General features: G+C 41.4%; 1 protein-coding gene across 2 annotated transcripts in view; it reads left to right on the top strand.

Annotated features, from left to right (window-relative positions):
- Window positions 1-23,748, top strand: part of DOCK2 (dedicator of cytokinesis 2) — a 459,036-nt gene that overhangs the window by 38,460 nt on the left and 396,828 nt on the right. For both annotated transcript variants that reach the window (XM_061616811.1, XM_061616812.1), the window contains exons 10-19: window positions 6,604-6,739; window positions 8,151-8,226; window positions 9,707-9,780; window positions 11,311-11,436; window positions 12,862-12,986; window positions 14,817-14,915; window positions 17,724-17,796; window positions 17,907-18,010; window positions 22,448-22,631; window positions 22,727-22,824. In XM_061616811.1, coding sequence (XP_061472795.1) covers window positions 6,604-6,739; window positions 8,151-8,226; window positions 9,707-9,780; window positions 11,311-11,436; window positions 12,862-12,986; window positions 14,817-14,915; window positions 17,724-17,796; window positions 17,907-18,010; window positions 22,448-22,631; window positions 22,727-22,824 — 1,095 coding nt within the window. The remainder of the gene's footprint in view (window positions 1-6,603; window positions 6,740-8,150; window positions 8,227-9,706; window positions 9,781-11,310; window positions 11,437-12,861; window positions 12,987-14,816; window positions 14,916-17,723; window positions 17,797-17,906; window positions 18,011-22,447; window positions 22,632-22,726; window positions 22,825-23,748) is intronic.

Below are 23,748 nucleotides of genomic sequence, written 5' to 3' on the forward strand. Positions count from 1 at the left end.
AGAATGACCCCGAGGCTGCGAACCTGGTCTTTTAGGGGCAAACTTACCCCATTCAACACCAGGTCAATATCTCCCAGTCTTCTCTTGTCTCCCACAAGCAGTACCTCGGTCTTGTCGGGGTTCAGTTTCAGCCTGTTTCCTCCCATCCATTCACTTACGGACTCCAGGCACTTGGAAATAGTATCCACAGCCAACTCCGGTGAGGACTTAAATGAGAGATAGAGCTGAGTGTCATCCGCATATTGGTGGCACTGCAACCCAAATCTCCTGATGATGGCCCCCAGCAGCTTTACATAGATGTTAAATAGCATGGGAGAGAGGATAGAACCCTGTGGCACACCACAATTAAGAGGCCAAGGGTCTGAAACCTCCTCTCCCAATGCCACCCGTTGGTGCCTGTCAGAGAGATAGGAACGGAACCACCGTAGAACAGTGCCTCCCATTCCCATTCCCTCCAGGTGGCCCAGGAGGATACCGTGGTCGACGGTATCAAAAGCCGCTGAGAGATCTAGGAGGATGAGGAATGAGTGTTCTCCCCTATCCAACGCCCTCCTCAAATCATCCACCAGAGCGACCAAGGCTGTTTCAGTTCCATGACCAGTCCTGAAGCCCGATTGGAATGGATCTAAATAATCTGCTTCATCCAAGTGTGTCTGTAACTGTTTGGCCACCACGCGTTTGATCACCTTGCCCAAAAATGGTAGATTAGAGACTGGGCGAAAGTTGTTCAGATCTTGGGGATCCAAGGAGGGTTTTTTCAAGATGGGCTTTATTACCGCCTCCTTGAGGGCAGATGGCAATGCACCCTCTTCCAAGGAAGCATTTACCACCGCCTTGATCCCATTGCTCAGTCTCTCTCTGCAGCCCACAATGAGCCACGTGGGGCAAGGGTCAAACAAACAGGTGGTCGGTCTCACAGTAGAGAGCACCTTGTCCACTTCCTCAGAGGGAAGAGGCTGAAACCGATCCCACCGGACCAGATAGCAACTGGCCGTCTCTGGCCTGCTTCCTGTGTCCACGGCGTACGGAATCGAGCTCTTCAGGCAATCGATTTTATCAGCAAAATGTTTTGCAAACGCGACACGGGAGGCTTTAGAGTGCTCCATGGGGTCCTGTGCAACTGGACCGACCAGGCTACGGACCACTTGGAACAACCTCCTGGGACAACATTCTGCGGATGCAATAGAGGCAGCAAAGAAATCTCTCTTTGCTGTCTTTGTTGCCACTTGGTAGGCCGCTATTGCTGCTCTAACCAGTGTCCGATCGTCTTCGGAGCGAGATTTCCGCCACTGGCGTTCTAGTCGTCTCACCTCCTGCCTCAGACCCCGCAGACATGGTGTATACCAAGGTGCGGTTTGAGTTCTATTCAGGGAGAGAGGACGTTTCGGAGCCACCCGGTCTATCGCCCTGGTGATCTCCCTATTCCACTGTGTCACCAGGGTTTCGACCGGGCGACCTTTAGACAGCTCCAAATCTCCCAGCGCCGTCAGGAATCCTTCTGGCTCCATCACGCGTCTGGGGCGGACCATCCTAATAGGTCCCTGTCCCCTACGGAGGGTGTGCGGCAATAAGAGGTCCATATTCACCAGATAGTGATCTGACCATGACACGGGGTTCGAAGAAATAGCCCCCATTTTCAGAGCACTGCCTCCCCCTCCCGAGACAAATACAAGGTCGAGAGCATGACCGGCTACATGGGTGGGCCCAAAATTACTAAGGTGCAGTTCCCAGGAAGTCATGGTTTCCATGAAATCCCGAGGGGCTCCTATGAGATCCATCTCGGCATGCAGGTTAAAGTCCCCCAAAACCAAAAGGTTAGGAGAGAAGACCCGCACGTCCGAGACAACCTCGAGCACCTTGGTCAGGGAGTCAGCTGTGCAGCGGGGTGGGCGGTACACAAGGAGAATCCCTAAACTGCCCTTAGGGCCCAACCTCCAGTACATGCAATCAACAAACTTGGTCTCGTGGAGAGGGGGTCTGGTAAAAATCAAGGACCCACGATAGATAACTGCCACTCCCCCTCCCAGCCTACCAATCCTTGGCTGCTGTGCGTACTGGAAACCGGCTGGACACATGGCCTCAAGGACAGGAGCTGAGGCCTCATCCAGCCAGGTCTCCATAATGCACATCAGGTCTGCGTTCTCATACACGAACATGTCGTGGATGAGGGATGTTTTCTGTACTACAGACCTGGCATTACACAACAGCAGTCGAAGATTGGTTGGAGCTGTACATCCCCCAGTTATCTTCTGGTGGTGGGCAGGCCTGGAACAGGGGATAGATATTATGCATCTATTCGTTGTTCCCCGATACTGGCCTGGCCTGCCTCTCACACCCCTCCGGCATCTGCCGCCTAGCCTCTTAATGTTGTGGCTTCCCACCCTCCCTACATGGATCCTCTCCGCTCTGCACATGTCCCCCTCCCGCCTGGGCCTCAACAGAATCCCTCACCCCCCCCAACAATCCACGCAAGTTATCAAAATCTGTTATTGACCACCTCCCTGCACGGTCCAGTTCTTCCAAGGTAGTCAGAGCTGGCGTATTAATGGCACTCTTTCCCTTTCCCTTGAGTACAAGCCACAAGGGGGCAGGCAGGCAGCACCCTGATCTATCACTCCACGTTCTTGCTCCACCACCTCAACCACTCCAGGAACGCCGACGCCACAGCAACCCGGTGACGGAGAACACTCGCGGCCACCTGGAGGTGCAGGCCCGGGCACCCACCAGGCCCAAAATGCCTCAACACGATCCCCCTCATCAACATAGGGCCGCACCCACACCTCAGCCGCTCTCCACGGCGTTCCTTTGTCTCTGCCGGGTCAACTCTCTACACCAAGGCAGGGAGACAGGTCACACCCCACCTCCAGCCGCCCTCCACAGCACTCCCCAGCGACTGCCGGTCTGGTGCTCCCCACGGTCTCTACAGGCCCGGTCATCCTCCGTGGTGTTCTCTCGCTGCTGCCGGGTCACTCCTCCAGGCGCTCTCTCGCCGCCGCCGGGCGCTCCTCCGCGGCGCTCTCACCGCCGCCGGGCGCTCCTCCGCGGCGCTCTCACCGCCGCCGGGCGCTCCTCCGCGGCGCTCTCACCGCCGCCGGGCGCTCCTCCGCGGCGCTCTCACTGCCGCCGGGCGCTCCTCCGCGGCGCTCTCACTGCTGCCGGGCTGCTCTTTCATGGCGCTTTCTCGCTGCCGCGCCCGCTGCCGCCGCCAGTCACTTCTCGCTTCTCACCTCCGTCGCCACAACACTCCCTCCACAATATTCCTCTGTTGCCTTGTTGCTGCCGTCCCGACGCCCCAAGGTAGGTAGGGAAGGCAGACTTCATTAATTAAAAAGGGGTGAGGACTACTCAACTCCACGCACATGTGGGTCCCCAAAAAGATGTAAAAAGATGATAAAATAAATGAAGATAGATGTTAAAATGGATGGTAAAAGAACTTGGCTTACGGAGCTCCAACTACCGCGTCCTCCTAAGCCACCATCTTGAGTCGTTGAACTTATGGATATTCTGTTTAATCATGTTTAATTTCTTTAGGAAGCAGAGTGCATAGGTAGCTTAAGGTCATTCAGCGAAGCCTGTGGGAACACTTGAATTGTTACAGAGAGCTTCACTCTCAGCAGGAGATATACCACAAGATTTCAAGACTACTTGAACTTGTCCCCTCTACCAGCTTAAAAAGCAGGTGTGGAGAGTGGGCTTGTGAGTTTTGAAAAAGTGCATTTCCATTTGTATATGCAATATGTATTTATGTTTGTGTTTATATTTATATTTCATTCCTTTGTTTCCTTGTCTAAAACTGTTGAACCAAATTCTCAACTGTGTTTTAAATTTGGATGAGTTTAAACATCAATTCTGAAGGGAAGCAGAGAAGCCAGCTCAGAGCAAAGCTCTGTAAAATTTGACTTGGTATGAGGATAGTATTTGCAGTCTCTTAGGTTGTGACCCTAATATGCTTGCAAAAAGGGTGTGAATTGGTTGTATAGAAAGGCTTCTGAAAGTACAACTTCATCTTCAGAACTTTGAGAGATTGGGATATTTGGGACTTCCGGGAAGGGTGACTTAGCCTGTGCCTGCTTTTGAGACGGGCTCCTGCCTCAAAAGAAGCTTATTCAGATATATCAGTCAGATTTTTTTTTTTTTTGACTGATTAAACTTCTCCCGGGTAGGGAGAAACGAAGAGATTAACCTCAAAGCCTATTTTTGTTGGGACGACCAGATCTCATTAATTTATGGGACGAGGTCCAGCCGACGAAGGTGGGACGGATTTTCAACAACAAGCTCTATCTGATAAAGCGAACGTTCATCTTATCTTCTAAGAGAGAACGCACTAACAGGCAAGCACCCTTCTTTCTATATTTTTCTTTTACTTGACTTAAATTGTTGCTGTTTAAAAGAGATTTGCCAGATTGATCGGTTTTTGACATCTCACTGGGGAGCCATAACTTCTCTCTGCTACTCACTAATTAATAGCTTATCTCTGTTTTTGTTGCAAAAAGCTGTCCTGGATTTGCATTCTAAAGATATACACAGAAGAGGGATTTCTATTCCAGATTTTTATTTTGAAGAATATTATATTGTCTGAGACTACTCTCTTTTTGGTCTATTTTATTTTGACGAATCTGTTTCCTGACGACCGTTATTAATTGTTTCGATCCTGGGAACTGCATTTTGTTTACTTAAGCATGGAGAGATAAGGCTGTCTGCTCTGTTTATACTGTGATGTCACCAAGTTTGGAGTATTAACCCAATTGTTGCTGAAATAAGAAGTGGTTTTCCTATATTTTTCTTTTAAAATGGCAATTAAGAAAGTGGCTGAGAATCTGGAAATAACTATGTTTCAGAAAATAATGGATGAGATTGAGATAACGAAACAAAACCTGCGACAGGGTTGTAAGGAGCTGAAAATTGAATTGAGTAAAATGAAGCAGGAGATTAAAGATATAGGGGTCCCTGTGAGAGAGGTGACCCTGGAAGGGGTCCCTGTGAGAGAGGAGACCCCGGAGATTGGAACAAACGTGGAACAGGAAAAAGATTTGGAGTCTATGGACTTTAGAAACAAAATCTATTGTTTGGAGACACAGGAGATTAAAGACATAGGGGTCCTTGTGAGAGAGGAGACCCTGGAGACTGGAACAGGGGTCCCTGTGAGAGAGGAGACCCTGGAGACTGGAACAGGGGTCCCTGTGAGAGAGGAGATCCCGGAGATTGGAACAAACGTGGAACAGGAACAAGATTTGGAGTCTATGGACTTTAGAAATAAAATCTATTGTTTGGAACTCAATGTTATCTCTGAAGAAATTAATGAAGATTCTAGAGATAAAGTTATCAATGGCATGGATAATCTTCTGGACTGGAATGATGTGATGGAGCCCAATATAGAGAAAATCTATGGAATTAACTGCAGCCATGTGACAATGGAAAAACTTTCAAGAGATGACCCAGTGTATTTTGAAAAAAAGAACAGAGATATGATTTTACAGCAGTATTTCAGCAACCTATTCAGAATGGATGGCAAGAAAATATTTGGGATAGAGGTAATTCCCATCAGACTCTTACTATATGACTATGGCTTTGACAGCAAGATTATTATGGAATACTGATAATGGAAGATTGGATACTGAAATTACTGGACTTAACAAGACTACTGAAGATGGAAGATGGAAAATGGAACTAATAGGGATAATAGAACAATGGCTACTGAAATTACTGAACCTAACAGATTCTGATGTGATGGATTAATTGAAATGTTTATTTTGACTATGGTTATGACAATAAGATTATCATAATTAGTAATGAGATGGATTAATCGATATGCTTATCTGGAAAAAAAAATTGATAGATATATTTCTTAAAGAATTGAAACCTCTCTTTGACTTTTTGTGGAAAGAATAAAGTAATGTTTATGAGATTTGATGATTAAGTAAGATAACTACTGGAGGAAAGTGATTTTATAATATGACTTAAGAGACAGGATTGTTATATATTATAGACTTATAACTGATTTGATCTTTGACAAATGGGAAGTCAATATTTTACTCTTTATTTTTTATTTTTGTTTTTTTTTTTTCTTTTTTTTTTTGTTTAACTATTTCTGATTTTGTTTTTTGTCTTTGAATGTTTTATGATTTTGTCTTGTATGTTTTATGAAAATCTGAATAAAAATTATTGAAAAAAAAAAAAAGAGAGATTGGGATATTTGGATCCTTTCTCACCCCCCTCTACATTTCCTGATAAAAAGGCCAAACTGATTCTGATGTAGCTAGTCATTTGCTTCAGTGGACTTGAAAATACTTTAAAAGAGTTGCCTCAGATTGGTTGAGAATCTGCTGATTGATTGATTAGACCCTGACATATTTCTCACAGTACTTTATTAACTTTACTTAGCTTTTTGCTTTGAAGTCAATGCATATTCTGAATCCAGATTTCGTGTCACTAAGACCCAGTTTTTACTGAACTGATGTTTCCTTTAAATGAAAATATGTCCTTTTCCCATTATGAATTCTTTCTTAGACCAGCATATATAATACCTATAATTTTTAAATTTCTACTTGGCATGGAATTTCAGTTGTGAATCTGGTAACTGGCTTTTGCTTTCATGAATCTCAGGATCTTGGAAACAAGGATCTTGGAAGAGAAAAAATTTATTTGATATGCCAAATTGTACGGGTTGGACGAATGGATCTTAGAGACACTAATACGCGAAAATACACCCAGGGCATACGGCGGCCTTTTGGAGTGGCAGGTAAGGGGAAAAAATGGGCAGGATCCCAAGAGCATTCTATCTTTCTCATGTACATCATGGCTTTTAAACTACTCCTTGCCTGCTAAAGCTCCCACCCCTAAAAATCTTACTCTGAAAATTGGGGAACCCTTTAGAGTGGCATCCTGCTAGGCCTAAAGGGCTGCCAACACATATATAAACTTTGGCAATATTCCCACCCCATCTGGGAAGGCACCTGAAGTTGTAATGAATTGTCATACTCAGCATAGACCCATTGGAATAAGTGAATTGATTTCAGTGGGTCTACTCTGAGTATGTCATAGTCAGGCCTGTGCACTTGGAACTGCATCTGTCTGGATCATGGCCCAACAGACTGGCTACACCATAAAGTTATATAAACCAGCTATTTAAATACTTTTTTCCAGTTACTGATGTACATCAAAGAGTCTAAAATTGAAGCAATATTAAAGTAAATACTGAACATTAAACGCAGAGTTATAGCTGTTCTACTTGTGGAGTGATCACAAGGAAAAGCAAGAGAGAAAGTGGGTGCTTTGCCAAGGTTCCCTTCATGAATTTGATCAGGGTGATGCTGTTAGGTGAAGATATCCTTTAAAGTTCTTTAGTGAAAGGTCTGTTCAAAGGACTGGGGGAGTGGGGACTGTGGCAGAATGGTAGGAATTTGTACAAGGCATGTTGTTGGAAATTTGTACACAGCATGAGAAAACAAGGTTGGAAGTCTCATGAGTGTGGAGAAGGTATACAGGATGGAATGCTTTAAATAATTTGTTCACCAGGGAATGCCTCAACATATGCTGCCGCATTAGAATTTTATAGGGTAAAGAAAAGAAAAAAAGCTCTGCAATGTAACACACACACAAGCAAAATCTGAATGCTGATATATTATTTAAGCAAGCACAACAAATTAGCTGCCTCAGCTTTCTTGAAGTCAAGTTAATTACCATCTACCTAGGGCTCTGGTATTTAGTAGCTGTTCTTCATTACTACATAGTTAAATTAATTGATGATGCAGGAATTGGAGGCAAATAATTTAATTTCTTCCATAAGATCTGAGTAACTGAGAACACATACAATGTTTTTTTCTGGCATAGATTGGCATATCGGTAGCAGCAGCTTCCTTGGTAGCATTCTGGCCATACTGAAGAAAACATGTTTTGTTAGATTTGAAAAAAAATGGCATTTCATATTGTGAGAAAGATTAGACTTGGGCACTAGAGAAGAAAGCTTACATTTTAAAGAATACATGAAAAAGTAATTAGAGTTAAAGCTATTTAGAAGAACTTGCATAATATGCTTGAGAGTATGATCTGCAGTATAATACCTCTCTATAGTCCAGCTTTATAAAATTGATCCTAACAAGAGTTAGTTGTTTGTGTATTTCTTTCATGCATTTGTGTATTCCTCCCCCTAGCTATGGATATTACAGACATCGTAAAAGGGAAAGCAGAAAGTGATGAAGAGAAGCAACATTTCATTCCCTTCCACCCGTAAGGAAATCTTATTTTATTTATTTATTTCAATTTATTATTTCATTTATATCCCACCTTTCCTCCAAAGAGCTCAAGATAGTGTATCATTTCTCCTTCTTCTCCATTTTATCCTCACAACTACCCTGTGAGGTAGGTTGGGCTGAGAGATAGTGACTGGCACAAGGTCACCCAATGGGTTTCATGCATGAGTGGGAATTTGAACCCTGGCCTCCCAGGTCCTAGTCTGATATTCTAACTACTACATTGCACTAGCTCTTACTGTTTTGTGGTTTTAGTTGTGTGAAAAAAGTAATCTTATATAAAAGATGCAGTAATTTTATCATGCAGCAAAAATACAGAATCTAAAGGTGCCCTTCCCAAGGTTGTATGCCTTGAGAGCGTGGGAGCATTCTAAGATGTTTTCATTCATGGAAGGGCAGATTTTACATCTCATACTAGAGTACTGGACAAGAAGAGACAAAGTAAATCCAAAGATGCTCTTCCACTTTTGCACTTGTGGAAACTCACGTGCAAGGGAAAGCATGAGGGTGACTATAAAACCTACTTATAGTACTGTGTGAACTCTCTTGCAAGCAGTTTTGCAATAGTTGTAGCTGCTATTCTCCTGAACTACCCTTCCCCCTGACTTCATGCACCACTGCACTTGACTCTGAATCTGTTGGTTGCCATTAATCTTTTCCATTGGCCTGGTTCACATGTAATGCTAAAACCATGGTTTCAGATTATGAGGCCCAGCAGTGGCAAGCCTTGATCTCTCCCTCTTCTCTTCTGGTGCAACCATGGGGTGGAAATCTGAAACTTTCAATTCTGTTTTAAGTTAATGACAATTTATGTATTACATTTATACCCCGCCTTTCTTTTTTCATGAAACCCAAGGTGGCTTACATATGGTTCCCAGGCGGCCTCCCATCCATGCACTGACCAGACCTGACCATGCTTAGCTTCAGCAGGGAGCTGGCCTTATGTGCCTTCAGACCACAGCCTGGAACTAATTTAGTGTTACATCTGAATACTAGACTGTGGCCAGTGTTAACAATGCTTAGTGAAAACAAGCCAGTTTCATAAGCCATGATTGATCTTGTTTGCACTTTGTTAGGATTAACTGCAGTTTGTCACAACAAGCTGCAGTTAGTATAAAATGGAAGCAAAAGCTTCCAAACTCCTCCTTGAAGCAGCACTGAAGGGAGGACATGGAGCAAACGAGCCTGAGGCTTGTGGTTGTAATGCTAAACCATGTTTTAGTATTACATGTGGGCACAACAACAGTTGATTAAATGTGGAGATCTTTTTGCTTTTACAAATTCTTACCATCATCTCTTCAACATACTTATTTTGCCTGGTTCTGCAAGAATATGATGCGCTGGGTGGAGGAAATGGTGGCTGTCTAACCAAATGCTTGTTCCAGTTGTGCTTCATGCTTAGTTTACTGCATGCTTAATGTCCTCAGTTTGCACAAATATTTTTCTTCTTCCTCTAGAGTGTCTGAGAATGAGTTTTTGCATAATCTGTTAAGCAAGGTCACAGCATTCAAAGGTGATAGTGGTGGACAAGGTAAAGTATATTTGTGTCTGTTCTTAACCCCCTCCCTTTAACCGGTGTTAATGATGACTCTTGGTATTCCTCATCTCTGTGTATGCATGTGAAAGTTGGACAGTGAAAAAGGCGGATAAGAGAAAAATCAACTCATTTGAAATGTGGTGCTGGAGGAGAGCTTTGTGCATACCATGGACTGCGAAAAAGGCCAATAATTGGGTGTGAGAACAAATTAGACCAGAACTGTCACTAGAAGCTAAAATGATGAAACTGAGGTTATCATTCTTTGGACACATAATGAGAAGACATGATTCACTAGAAAAGACAATAATGCTGGAAAAAACGGAAGGGAGTAGAAAAAGAGGAAGGCCAAACAAGAGATGGATTGATTCCATAAAGGAAGCCAGAGACCTGAACTTACAAGATTTGAACAGGGTGGTTCATGACAGATGCTCTTGGAGGTCACTGATTCATAGGGTCGCCATAAGTCATAATCGACTTGACAGCACATAACAACAACAACAATGACTCTTAGGGCCAGTTTACATTTCAGCTGATGCCATGTGAAATGCCTTGGGGGCAGGCAACTGTTCTAAGACAGGCACTCTTATATGAGGAAGTATATGCACATCCAGTATGATTTGCTCAGTCACAGCAGCCCTTTTGTGGGTAGACCCCTCCCATGGAGGTGCTGGTTCTTACAAATGGCACATCTGTTTGTGTGCATTTGGAGCTTCAGCTTGCTGTTGTCATCTGCTGACAGGCAGGAAACTGGATTTGGCCATTGGGCTGGATCCTTATCTTCACCCACCCCTATGGGCAGAGCTACTCACCAGTCTATCACCTGATGTCACAATGATGTTTGGTGACCCACTTTTTTGTAGGTCTATGCAAAGCTCCAATGCTCAGCAAAACAACGTGCACAGGGCTTTACAGACAGTGGTACCTGAAAAAAAAATTGGCCCTGCACCATACCCGACATTATTTATTTATTTTATTTGTTAGTTTCCTCACACCCTGTGGTTTCTAGCTGCCTTACAACATACAATATAAAATGAATTCCATACAATATACAACATTTAAAACCCAAACAAAAAAGGACTAAGACTGCATACGAAAGGCCTGAGTGAAAAGGAAGGTATTTGCCTGGTGTCTAAAGATGTCAAGTGTAACCCAGGCAGAGCTTGGAAAAGTTACTTTTTTGAACTACAACTCCCATCAGCCCAATCCAGTGGCCATGCTGGCTGGGGCTGATGGGAGTTGTAGTTCAAAAAAAGTAACTTTTCCAAGCTCTGAACCCAGGTGGTGTGAGGCTTGACCAAAACACCCTCCGCCGGCCAAACAGAGATGCCTGGAGAGCCTAATTAGGCCCAGGAGCCAAAGGTTTCCCACTACCACCCAATGAGATACTTGCTTGAGGGCTGTTGTAAATGTGAACATGCCCTGAGATTTGGGCCTTGTGAAATAAGGTATCTCAACAGTTTATTTTTAGATAATGATACTACATATAAGACTGTAATTATTAATTTCCTTTGTTTTCTTCTTCAGGACTATGGGTAACTATGAAAATGCTTGTTGGAGACATTACTCAGATTAGAAAGGACTACCCTCATCTTGTTGACAGAACAACAGTTGTTGCTAGGAAGCTTGGCTTTCCTGAAATAATCATGCCTGGTATGAGGTTGCTTTTCTGCTTAGAAGCTGAATTGTCATTTTGTCTTATTTTTTGTTTCTTTACTCTCCAAGTATTATAGGCAAAGGGTGCAGATATTGTCTTTCAGGTGTTTCATTATTTATAACATTATTTATAACAATGACAGATACTGAAATGAAACACTTCATTTTTAAGAATAAAATGAAAATGTGTAATTTTCTTTTTCTAAATAAAACTACCCAAAGTTTGTGACTATTTTGAGGTACTAAGGGGGTGAACAACCTTTTTATTGGGATTTTCATTTCTCAATTTTTTTGTAAATTAAGGTTATCCCAAAACATGTACATAAATCAATATACCTTCACCTCATGAGAAGTCCAGAATCAATAACGTTGAAACAAAATTGCATCTTATATGTGTAGAATATTGTCAAATTGCAATATAACTTTTTATTAAATCCACTGGGAGACTTACAGTGTTTATAAAACTCTTTCTATACTGCCTTTCATTCTAGAGTACCAAAGCAGTTTACAACTAAAAACAAACAACAATATAACAATCATAAAATATATTCATTAAAAATGAGTAAAATATTAATAGTGACAGTATAATTACTGCCCTCCCAGTAAAGATTGATCAAGGATCAATATACTGTTAGAAAGAATCCAAATGCATTCTCCTGGATCACACACATATGATATTTTAAAACATATTAGACACAAGAAAATAAGAGCAGTTTGACAGTTACATGGCCACATTTGCAGGTGATGACATTTTTGCTGTCCCAAATTCCACCCCAGCCCCTTAAACATGTAGGGAATTTTTTTCTTGGTACTATATCAGAAGCCCAGTCCATAGCAACTTGGACTAGGCCTTTCAGTGTGGCTGCCGAACAACATCCCCAAAAGATATGGTAGGCATCCACTATTTGTAGTTTCTGGAAACAATTGAAGATATTTTTGTTTCAACAACTTTTTCCAGTTGAATGAATTTTATTTTTTTAGGTCTCTGCCTGGGGTGCTTATTTGTGTTGTTTTTAAACATATATTTTGTTGATTTTATTGTATGATTGTAAATCACCTTGAAATTTATGTAACAAGTGATGACGACAAACAAACAAACAAACAAACAAATGATGATGATAATAATAATACATGGTACTAATTGCTTGCTTCTTTGAAACTGGAATGACTCTTCCCCACCAGCTGGTGTGCCTTTACTGTGCTTCACCAGAAGATGTCATTGCAGGATGAGAATTACATATTATTATGCCCTTTCCTCACAAGACTATAAAAGTCTGACAATAAACATCAAAGCTGGATTTAATTTTCCCACTTTTCACATTTCAGTATATCACTGAGTATGCAAGGCATAGCTTTAATGCACTCTCAACTGCTTGCAGGCCTTTTTATCCTGGTATCTACTCTTTTGCATTTCTTTTATAGGTGATGTAAGAAATGACATCTATATTACCTTGCTCTATGGAGATTTGGATAAGTATAATAAAACTACTCAAAGGAATGTAGAAGCCAACATGTGTGTCTGTGATGAAGATGGAAAAGTAATACCAGTAAGTGTTGCTCTATTGTATGCAAGCACAATTTCGCTACACCCCATTTCCTTATATCAAGTGAAGTTTCTGATGTACTTGCTCTGCAGTACAGATCTATTGGCTTTGCTCGGTTAGCATTTATATACTGATAAATAACACTTGATCCAGGATCTTTGCCACAGAATTCTTCAACCATAGGCATATATTTGCAATTCATCCTGTCTCAATCATGAAATATATTTTGAGAGATCTGTTAGAACTGTTTGATATACAGGGTATGCAAATAGGAAAGGAAGTCATATAGATGTAAATAGCCTAGCTTGGCCTGAATAGATTGCCTTATATTTTTACTGCTGGATTTTTAGCAAGAAGAATTCAAAGAATCCTGGTATAATATATTGATAGCATTGGCACTTTAATTTTTATAATTTTGTTTTTTTACTATAAACCCAAGTCTTCCTCTTGGCCTGATCTAAGGCTTTTTTTAACCTGTAAAAAACACCCCTACCTTGCTGTTAAAATAACATGTATTTCTTGAAATGTTCGTTCTGACTAATAATTAAGATAAAAAGTCTATTTAATTTTTATTTGCAATGTAGACTTTTTCAAAATTGCTTAGGCAGATGTGACTGACCTATTTAACGTCTTAGTTTTAAAAACAAGTGATATGGAGTGAAAATAAATAAGAAATTTATACAAACAGCTAGCTATCCTTGGTTTAGAAAATCATTGCCTGTTTTACTGTTAAATTCATGGGAATTTCTTAAGGATCAGACTACTTATTGATTGAAAATGAAGGAAAAATTGGTAGGGCATTTGCATGAAAGACTAAACATACAAATAAATAGAACAAAATAATTACTTAAATGTGTATTTAAGAGAAAACGGTTAAGAGAGGAAGAAGTAGCAGGAAGATAGTTCTTCAGTAGGCAACATCCTAGATTACATGGCTAATCTCCCCTCCCAACTACCATATAGTTTCCTTGGATATTGAGATCATGCTTTCCTATACCAGAAAATTAGCTGAACAATTTATGAACTAGCTAGCTGAAATGCAGTTAAGTTTGTTCTTGAATTTTAGTTGGTAAGACAGAAGGTATTGTCCTTTACAGATGAGAGAGGTAGAAGAGACAGATACTGACATGGCCACCTTCCCAGATAATGTGGTCTTTGAAAGTGCCTCTGTGGGAATTTCTGCGCACCAGCATTTAAGCTTCTAAGTTAAACTTTTGGTAACTGCACTCATTACCTCAGCAAGTATATCTGTTAATATCAGGACAGATCTAGGTTCATTGGTCCTCAACAAACTGGGGCCTAATGGGCCTCCAGTGCCTGGTGGGCTCCTTGTGGCCTTATCAGTGATGGTAGGCAGCAGAGATGGCAACAGGTAGCTACAAGCTGGCCACCATTGACATTTCCCACCAAGGCCTGATAGTAGTATCTGGGACATTGAGGAATGTAGCCAGTTTAAAGACTAGGCCAAGGGAACATGGTGAGCCATACCAAAATGCATCAACAGTTGCCAATGGCCCATAATACCAAGTGCTTATGCTGGCCCTAACTATTTATCTTTTTGCTGTGATATACCTTACCCTCCCTGTTTATGTAATTTATGAGGCCCCACCATTATAAACATATTCCCATTTTTTCCCCTAAGTTTCCACCCCACTTTGGGACTGTATACTTACTCTCTCTGGAGTGCCAAGACAAAAGAGTGCTAGAGGTTAGGGCAGGCTACATGGATGGCAGTATTAAAAACTGTAGTATATAGTTCTGAAATAAAAATATGTACATAACTACTAAGAAGCTGCAACTCTTTTCTCTCCCCCTCTCCCCATCTTGAGTAAGAATGCAATTTGTTTAGGAGCTGGAGACAAGCCTGTGAGTGAATACAAATCAGTAGTGTACTACCAAGTCAAACAGCCCCGCTGGATGGAGACATTAAAGGTATGACAAGGAAGGAGATGCCGTCACCTTTCCATTTAAAACCTTTGCTTATGAGGAACCTAGGACACTGCTGCTTATGCTAAATCGGAAGCTCTGAAAACATGGTTGAAATAACGTATTCTATGAATGGAGTTGCTTGCATTATTTGTTGTCTAGAAGTAAGTAGTGTGATTTCCCCCCGCATTTGTAACCAAGGTGGATTGGATAGAAATTCAAACAATATGGATGTTGTCTCATTTCATTTTCCTCCAGTATGTTTCACTACAAGAATGTATTTTTCAAATCTTAGTAAGAACATAAGAAGAGCCTGCTAGATAAGGCCAGTGGCCCATCTAGTCCAGCATCCTGTTCACAGAGTGGCCAACCAGATGCCTGTGGAAGCCCACAAGGAGGACCTGAATGCAAGAGCCCTCTCCCCTCCCATGGTTCCCATCAACTGGTATTCCGAAGCATACTGCCTTCGACTATGGAGGCAGAGCATAGCCATCATTGCTAATAGAATTGAAAGCCTGATCCTCCAAAAATTTGTTTAATCCTCTTTTAAAGTCACCCAAATTGGTGGCCATCACTGCCTCTCGTGGAAGTTAATTTCATAGTTTAACTATGTACTGTGTGAAGAAGTACTTTTTTTTGTCTGTCCTGAATCTTCAAACAATCAGCTTCATTGGATGTCCACAAGTTCCAGTGTTATGAGAGAAGAAAAAAAAATTCTCTGTCCACTTTCTCCATGACATGCATAATTTTATACACTTCTATAATGTTGCCTCTTACTTGCCTCCTCCCTAAATTAAAAAGCCCCAAATGCTGCTGAAAATTTTCCTCATAGGGGAATTGTTCCATCCCGTTGATCATTTAGGTTGTCTTTTTCTGAACCTTTTCCAGCTCTACAATATCTTTTTTTGAGGTGAGGCAACCGGAACTGTGCACAGTATTCCAAATGCAGCTGAACCATACATTTATATAATGGTATTATTATATTTTCAAATAAGTGTAGAAGTGTGTAGTCCGGTAAGTTGAGGAAATATTTAAGACAGAGGAACTTCTGGTCCTCCCCACATAAAAGAGTTCTTACAATTTATGTCTTTGTTAGAGAAGAATTGACATCTTAATGGTTTGCATGCAACTTGTAATAAGCAATTTCTTGGAAGGTTGTGATGGAAATAATTACAAAATAGCTGTAGGCTACTAGAAAAGATGGTTGTAAATCTGCTCCTTTTAAAGAGAGCACTATAGAAAATTACTGTCATAATGTGGCTCTTAGGTAGATAACAAGTTTAATTCTTTTAAAGTGTTTTGGCAAGAGTAGATAGAGGGCAGCAAGGAGAAAATAAAGGCATAATAAAAGGCATTCTTGGGTACTAAAATATATTTAATTTCCTGTGACTTCAAATATATCTGTGTCTTAAGCATTCTGTAAATGTTGCACTAATGGAAATCTAGGTTAAGCTTAAAATAAAACATTTGTAACATTATTAACTATCCTTTGGATTCTTCTGTTGCCAACTCAATTCTAATTTTGCCACTTCGGGCTCCTACTGGGAGGGAGGGAGGGGTATCTATCCATCTATAGATATAGATATAGATAAATATAGTTTTAATCAGTGATGTCCAAACATACATGAAGTGGACCTGCTATGATGAATCAGACTGATCAGTTGGATGTAGAGTAGGGTGAACCTTTGTGGCCTCTCCTTCCCACTGCAGGTCCTGTGTCTCCCAAAAAGCTGCCCAGGACTGGGAAAACAGCATGAGTTGTGGTGGAGGGGCTGTGGTGGGAAGGGCAATTGGCAGAAATGAGAAAGGACATGTTTGTATCCAAGCTTTACAATATCTGGTATAGCAGTGGTCCCCTAACGATGGTCCTTGGGTGTTCAGTGGTTTGTGAGCTTCACTCAGGTACTCCGTGGCATGTTCAAATTCAAATTGTAGTACAATAGAATGCAAAAAAGAAGCAATACAAATACAATTAAAAATTGTACAGTATCTAGCACATTACAATTGCTGCAACAGCCAGTGGTCCACCAAGACCCTCAGCAACTTACAAGTGGTCAATGGGGAAAAAAAGTTTGGGAACCAGTGTAGCATCATACAAAGGAAGGTTCAGACAATAGTAAATGTTTCCACTTGGACCAGCATTCCTTTCCAGGGTACAGCTGCATTGAGGATGAAACATCTGACTCGATACTTTCCTGAATACTGGCACTCCAAGTGTCATTTTTTCTGCTGTCACAATGGTGGCTGCACTGGTGCTATTTCATCTTCCTGGCAGTATCTCTGGGAATGGCTAGGCGGAGGAAGTTACATCTCAATTGGCAGCCTGTTTCTGCATCTGTGGGTCCTTTTATTACACAACTTTCCTCCTCAATTACTCTTATCTCCCCACAATTACAGATCAAATAAGGAAGGATATACATGAGAATGTACTTTATGCAGTTTAGGGACTTCAGCGCATGCCCTTTAATGTATCTATGACTAAACTGTTATCTTATTCAGCAGGAAGATGCAAGCAACAGTAGTTTTAGCCATGGGATGCATTAAAATGTAAAGTGTTCTTCAAAGACATATAACCTGGCATTTGATTATGTTATAGTTGCTAAGAAGTTTCATTAAGCAAATAATAAAATGTAGGTCCTGAAAAAGTGCAGCAGAGCGTCACATGAGGTCATTATGTGCAAATGGCCTTCAATTATGAAAGCAGTAGGTCTCTAGCCATGGATGGACTTTGGGCAGTACTAACTCAGAAGTGCTGGTAGAGCTTTCCTCCAGTCGTATTCTTTTACTTTAGTAGCTGTTTATGTCTTTAAATAGGTAGCGTTACCCATTGAGGACATGCAAAGGATTCACTTGCGCTTTATGTTTAGACATCGGTCATCTCAGGAGTGTAAGTAACCCACTTCATTATTTGCTTGCCACATGCAACATTAGATAAATTGATCTGTTCTAGAAACAAAGAAAAGGAAAAGGACTCATATCAAATTCTCTCTTGTGCAGCTAAAGACAAAGGAGAAAAGAACTTTGCAACGTCTTATGTAAAGTTAATGAAGGAGGATGGGACAACTCTGCTTGATGGCTTTCACGAGCTGGCAGTCCTAAAGGTATTTTTGTTGAATTAACTAAAGCTAAAATTCTAACCCCACTTTCTTGGGAGTAGGCTCCACTGAATTCAGTGGGGCTCACTCCGGAGTAGATATGTTTAGGATTGCAGCCTAAGTTGACTTTTACTCTTTGTACAATCACTGGCATTCTCCTATTGGTCTATTTAATATATTATACTCCAAACTTGAAAGCAGTTCATTAGGTTTAATTTCCTCTGTATTATGCCCACTGTAATTAAATATTCTGATTTGCACGTATAGCCAGCCTCCTCCATAGCCTGAGATGGCTCCCCACATTACATGTACTATGATGAACTCATGGGTAGAGCTAAGATGTAGAGCCAGGGCATGGGGAGATAGAGCCTGAGTCATGGAACCAGAAAAACCAGCAATAAAACAAAAATGATTGTTCCTGCTGGCTGAGCCCATGCCTGGGTTCTTCATAGGGAAGGACGAGCCACACAAAGAAATGAACCGAAGAGCAATTTTGACCATTGTTTCTGCCACATGGTCACATTGCTCACCCTCCTCCTTTTTTCTTCTGGCTTTTAGCTTTGCTGCCTCCCTTGGCTGAGCCAAGCCTGTCAAGGTAGCTGTGGAGGATATAGGCACTACACCTATACTTTATTTTATTTTATGTATGTATTTAAAATATTTCTATACCATTTTTCTGCTTAAAGTTTTCATCTAAAGTGGTTTACTTTTACAGAATTTTACATAAAATAACAGAAAAACACTGGAAGAAACAGAGCTTCGCCGACAAGGAGGCTCCCTGCAAAGTTCTCTTTCCCAAGCAGTTTTCGGCCCGCATTTCTAGCATTTTTCAGAAGCACAAAGAAAGCTGCTTTCTTATCATCACACAAACATCTTAGCTACTGGGGGATGAGTAATTAGCACTATGCACACATTGTGATTAGAAGGTCGGGTGTCAACATTTTCTCGGAACATCCTGTAATGTATCCTCGTAACATTTCTTAACCACATGTTTCAGTGTTATTCTTCCCATCACCCCCATCGAGTCTGCAATGCTTTGACCAAAGTTTGAGGCCTATGAATTTTAATTCCACAACACTATATGTACACACACATATATTTAAAATACAGCAGTAAAGGCCACCTAAAATCACTTAAACTGTAGGTAGCAGACAATAAAAATAAAATAAAAACAGCAATCCATCACATCAAAAGCCAGTTTATATTCTAAAGCAGCCAATGTGATGTGTTTGGCTCCAACTCCCATCATCCCTCATCACTGGCTATGCTGACTAGAGCTGATGGCAGTTGGAGTTCAACAGCATCTGGAGAGTACCATGTGGGCTCCTTGTCTAGATGATAAAAAATGTGTTGGTGCCAAACCTACTGAGGGAGAACATTTTATAACAGGGGTTCAGCCACTGAAAGGGCCTTTTCCCCAGATGCCACCTGCCACCTGCCTAAACTCTGAAAGGGGGCTCCTGGAGGAGGGCAGCTGACACAGATATTTAATTCTAAGAAGTTCATGTGGGAAATATCCATCACTGTGTGAGTGTGCTAGGACTGAACTCAATGGTTTTTTTAGCATAGTATGAGTTACCTCAAGAGTAGCCAACATGATGCCAACTTCCATAAGCCTCAGCCAGCATGGCTAATGGTCAAAGAGAATCGGAATTATCATCTGGAGGGTTTCACATTGGCCACCCCGGGTTACACAGTTCTAATACATACACTAAGTGAACATGCTGCAGTTGACTTTTAATAAAAAATTCCAGCTGCACTCAACACATCTGGCAACTAGCCCAAATTTCTTGATTTTACACAAGAAATCCTTACAAATGGCCTAGAGGTAAACAAAAAGCAGGGGCAGGGGGGAGAGAAAAAGACCAAGCTATCTGTATATGGTTTGGAACTCTGTCAGCTTTTCCAAATGTGTCCCATAGGATGCAAGGCATCTGTCAGACAAAAAGCTGCAGTCTAGTGTTATCGTTTGAAATGTTTAGCTGGGAATGGGTGCCCAAATATCTAGCATTAGCCATTCTTACCCCTTATATACCCAGTCGATCACTGTGCTCTGCAGGTGAGGGCCTCCTGCAGATACCATCTTATCAGGAGGTCTGTTCTGCACAACATAGGAAATGGACCTTTAGTGTAGTGGCACCTACCCTGTGGAATTCCCTCCCCTTAAATATTAGGCAGGCGCCATCTCTGTTATCTTTTCGGCGCCTTTTGAAGACTTTCTTCTTTCAACAAGCCTTTTAAGTTGAGACTTATCCCAATCTGCATCTGTGTTGGAATTGCTTTTTAATATTTTTTTTTAACTTTTTTTAAAAAACAATATGTTTTTAACCCTTTTTAAAGTTGTTTTTAAAAAAATGTTTTTAAAGTTGTTTTGTTTTAATGTATTTTAAGGTCTGTTTTTATGATGTTTTAAAGTGTTGTTAGTGCTTTTGTTTGCTGCCTTGGGCTCCTGCTGGGAGGATGGGCGGGATATAAATTAAATAATAAATAAATAAATTTTGATTTCCTTTTCGAAACCAAATTATTACTAAATATCCTCAACGTTTCCTTGAAGACAAATTGGGAAAATCATTAAAAATATTAAGCAGACATCTCTAGCTGTGGCTGCTCAGGTTTCAAAAACAATCTGTAATGCAATTCTGAGACCTACTCTTAGTAATTAAGAGTTAGAAGCCTTGCAGGGCATACACAATTCCCTGAGTGTTGCTAAAAAGAAAAAGAATCTCATTTGTGCAGTTTTAGGGCACAATCAGCACTGAGACATAGGTCTGTTGCCTAAAATGGCAGCCACAACTCAAGTTCTTCCAGCTGTTCTTGTAATGTTTACCCCAGGGATGATGAATCTCTGGCCCACAGCTAATCTTGGCCTGCCAGGGGTCCTATCTGGCCCGCAACACCATTTTTCTGAAACCACTCCTACCTGCAATCAGGTGAAGTCCTGCGGTTCAGCTATGCATGCAGCCAGTCCCTGCAGAAAGCAGGATAAACTTTAGACATACTTGTCTCAGTGATCTCTCTGCCCCCAGCCAATGGGTATGGGGGCGGGAAAATACACAACAGGATTACACTACAACCTAAGTAAGTTTGCCCAAACGAGAGGTGGCCAATGTTGTGTCCTCCAGATGTTTCTGGACTTCAGCAGGAGCTGATGGGAAATGGAGTCCAACATTATATGGAGAGCACCATGCTGGCTACCCCTGGCACACGGGGAAAGAGAATTCAGTATAGGGCTGCTGTTTTTGGCAGTTCTGCTCTTCAGCCTGAAGCATCTCATAATTTAATCCCAACTGGTTGCTATAAGATCTGCAGGTTTAAGAACTGGTGTCTGGGTTTGCTTTTTTCATCCCATCTCTGCATCCTTTTTCCTTTTTGTGTGATGTTTTTGGATTATAAATCTAAGGCACAGATGGGGAACCTTTGGCCTTCCAGAAGTTGTTATCCCTGACTCTTGGCTATGCTGGCAGGGGCCGGTGAGAGTTGGAGTCCAGCAACATCCAGAGAGTCATGCGCAGGGGTGTAGTTGTCCGGGGTCTCAGGGGGTCTTAGACCCCTTAGTTTTTTGGGAGCAGGGTTCTAGCAGGGTCCTTATGTCTCCAGCATCCTACAAGCCAAGTAGCATGAATTAGAGTCTTCTAACATGTTTCCTTGTTCTTTCCCACTGATTGGAGCCAATCATAGTGAAAGGAGGTGAGTCAGACACTGAAAAGACTCTTCTCAGTAGCTAACACTCTCCCCTTACATGGTTATTGGCTCCAAGGGACATATGTTGTTGTGGGAAAAGGCATTAACAAGGATCTCATTCTCAACCTTGCAGGAAAAAGGGGTGGTGGTGCCTGCGACTATCATGAAGGGACAGTCTGAATTTGCCACTATACTACTGGTCACATGCTCTCCACTAGTGGTCTAGGACTGCATTGGTTTTTTATTTATCCTGATGTGAGAGTCTCTCTGGCAGCCTTTTTGACTGAAGAGCAGGGTAAAAATGCTTTAACTAATTTTAAAAACCATGATAGCTTCATTTTAACATAACAAACTTTTTCATATATCAATAAATATTGACTATGGCAGGCTATTTATCTGTATACCTCCTCCCCTCTATAGCAACTACATAAACATACTGAGAAGAATTTAAGGGAAAATGGCTTTGATCCAGTGGACTTAGGTACATGCAGTTGTGGTCTCTTTTCTTTACCAACAGTAGATCTCCCTTCATTTGACATATCCTCATTGAGTTTCAAAAGTGGATTGCAATATGGGGAGGAATGCTATTTGGGGATAAACATTGCACCTATTTTCTTGGGGTTTTAATATGTCTCAATCAAATCTTTAAAACAATATTGCTTTTTTAAAGAGCTGCTGATGTGGTGGAGTGCAGCAAAGTTATCACAGTTGTGTGTGAATTTAGCTCATTCCAGTGAATCTCACAAATGCCTTGTTTTCAAGGGTGATAGTAAGAAAATGGAAGATGCCAGTGCTTACTTGAGTCTCCCTTCTTCACGTCATCATGTGGACTTTAAAGGCTCAACCTTAAGTCGGAGTTCAAGCAGTGTTGGAGGCCTCTCAGTTAGCTCAAGAGATTCCTTTGCTATTTCAACACTTATTTGTTCAACCAAACTAACTCAAAATGGTAAGAGTATAAGCTTCTGACCAGGATTTTTATGTTGTACTTGAAAGGTAGTCTGTCTCTTCTCTGTGTGAATGTATTTCTGTTCTTCTCTGCAGTGGGTTTACTGGGCCTTTTGAAGTGGCGTATGAAGCCAGAGCTCTTGCAGGAAAACTTAGAAAAACTGAAGATTGTGGATGGGGAAGAAATTGTGAAGGTATATCTTATTCAGTTATGCTTTTAAAGCCACAGTAGTGGTGTAATTTGAGGCTGGGGACTTTAAAAAAAGTTAGATACTGTGGATGAGTAGGGGAAGATAGCCTTTCTCCTTCCCCAGGGGCTATCATCCTCTTTTTTTGTTGTTATAGAGCATCTGTCATGGTCCCTGTAACAACTGACAATGCCCACAATATTGTGGGGAATTTGAAATATTAGTACATTCTTATTGGTCCATCTTTAAGTGTCTTCGCTATATATAGTTCAATTTGAAAAGGACCAGTTTTTATAAAAGGCCTTGGTATATTGCAGTATGCAGTCCTTGGTTCCTCAATGGGTAAATATTTCCTAGGCAGACAATTAGGGAGCCCAGTACTGTTCCTCAAATTCTTCCCAAAATTTAGGTAGGAAATATTGGTAATTTCATCACCGTGTTTCTTTCTCAGTTGCTAACACTTCTGTTGTGCTGAGGGAAGCAGACTAATCCCTTGAGAATGGCTCAGGAAATTGCTTTCACTCAATGCTGAGACCACATTCCTCTGCCTTTAATAATACAGTTTTGTTGTCTTTTCCCAAGGCATCAGTCTTGATGGTTTCTTTGGGGAAGGGCCATCAGCCAGTGGTGTTCCAACACATGCTTTGCATGCAGAAGGTCCCAGGTTCAAATCCCAGGATTTTTAGATAGGGCTGGGAAATTCCTCTGTCTGAAACCCTGGAGAGCCACTACCAATCAATGCAGACAATACTGAGCTAGATGGACCAAAGATCTGACTTAATATAAAGCAGCTTTCTATGTTTCAACTAGCTACATTTCCTGAGCAGATCTACTCTGTTTGGCCCCACCAGGATATAGGTTTTTTCCCCTCATGATCCTATTCATCCCTGGAAATCATAGCTATAACCTACAAAGTTATTCAAAGTTATG

The sequence above is a fragment of the Rhineura floridana genome, chromosome 3, assembly GCF_030035675.1.
Source record: "Rhineura floridana isolate rRhiFlo1 chromosome 3, rRhiFlo1.hap2, whole genome shotgun sequence".
Lineage (NCBI taxonomy): Eukaryota > Metazoa > Chordata > Lepidosauria > Squamata > Rhineuridae > Rhineura > Rhineura floridana.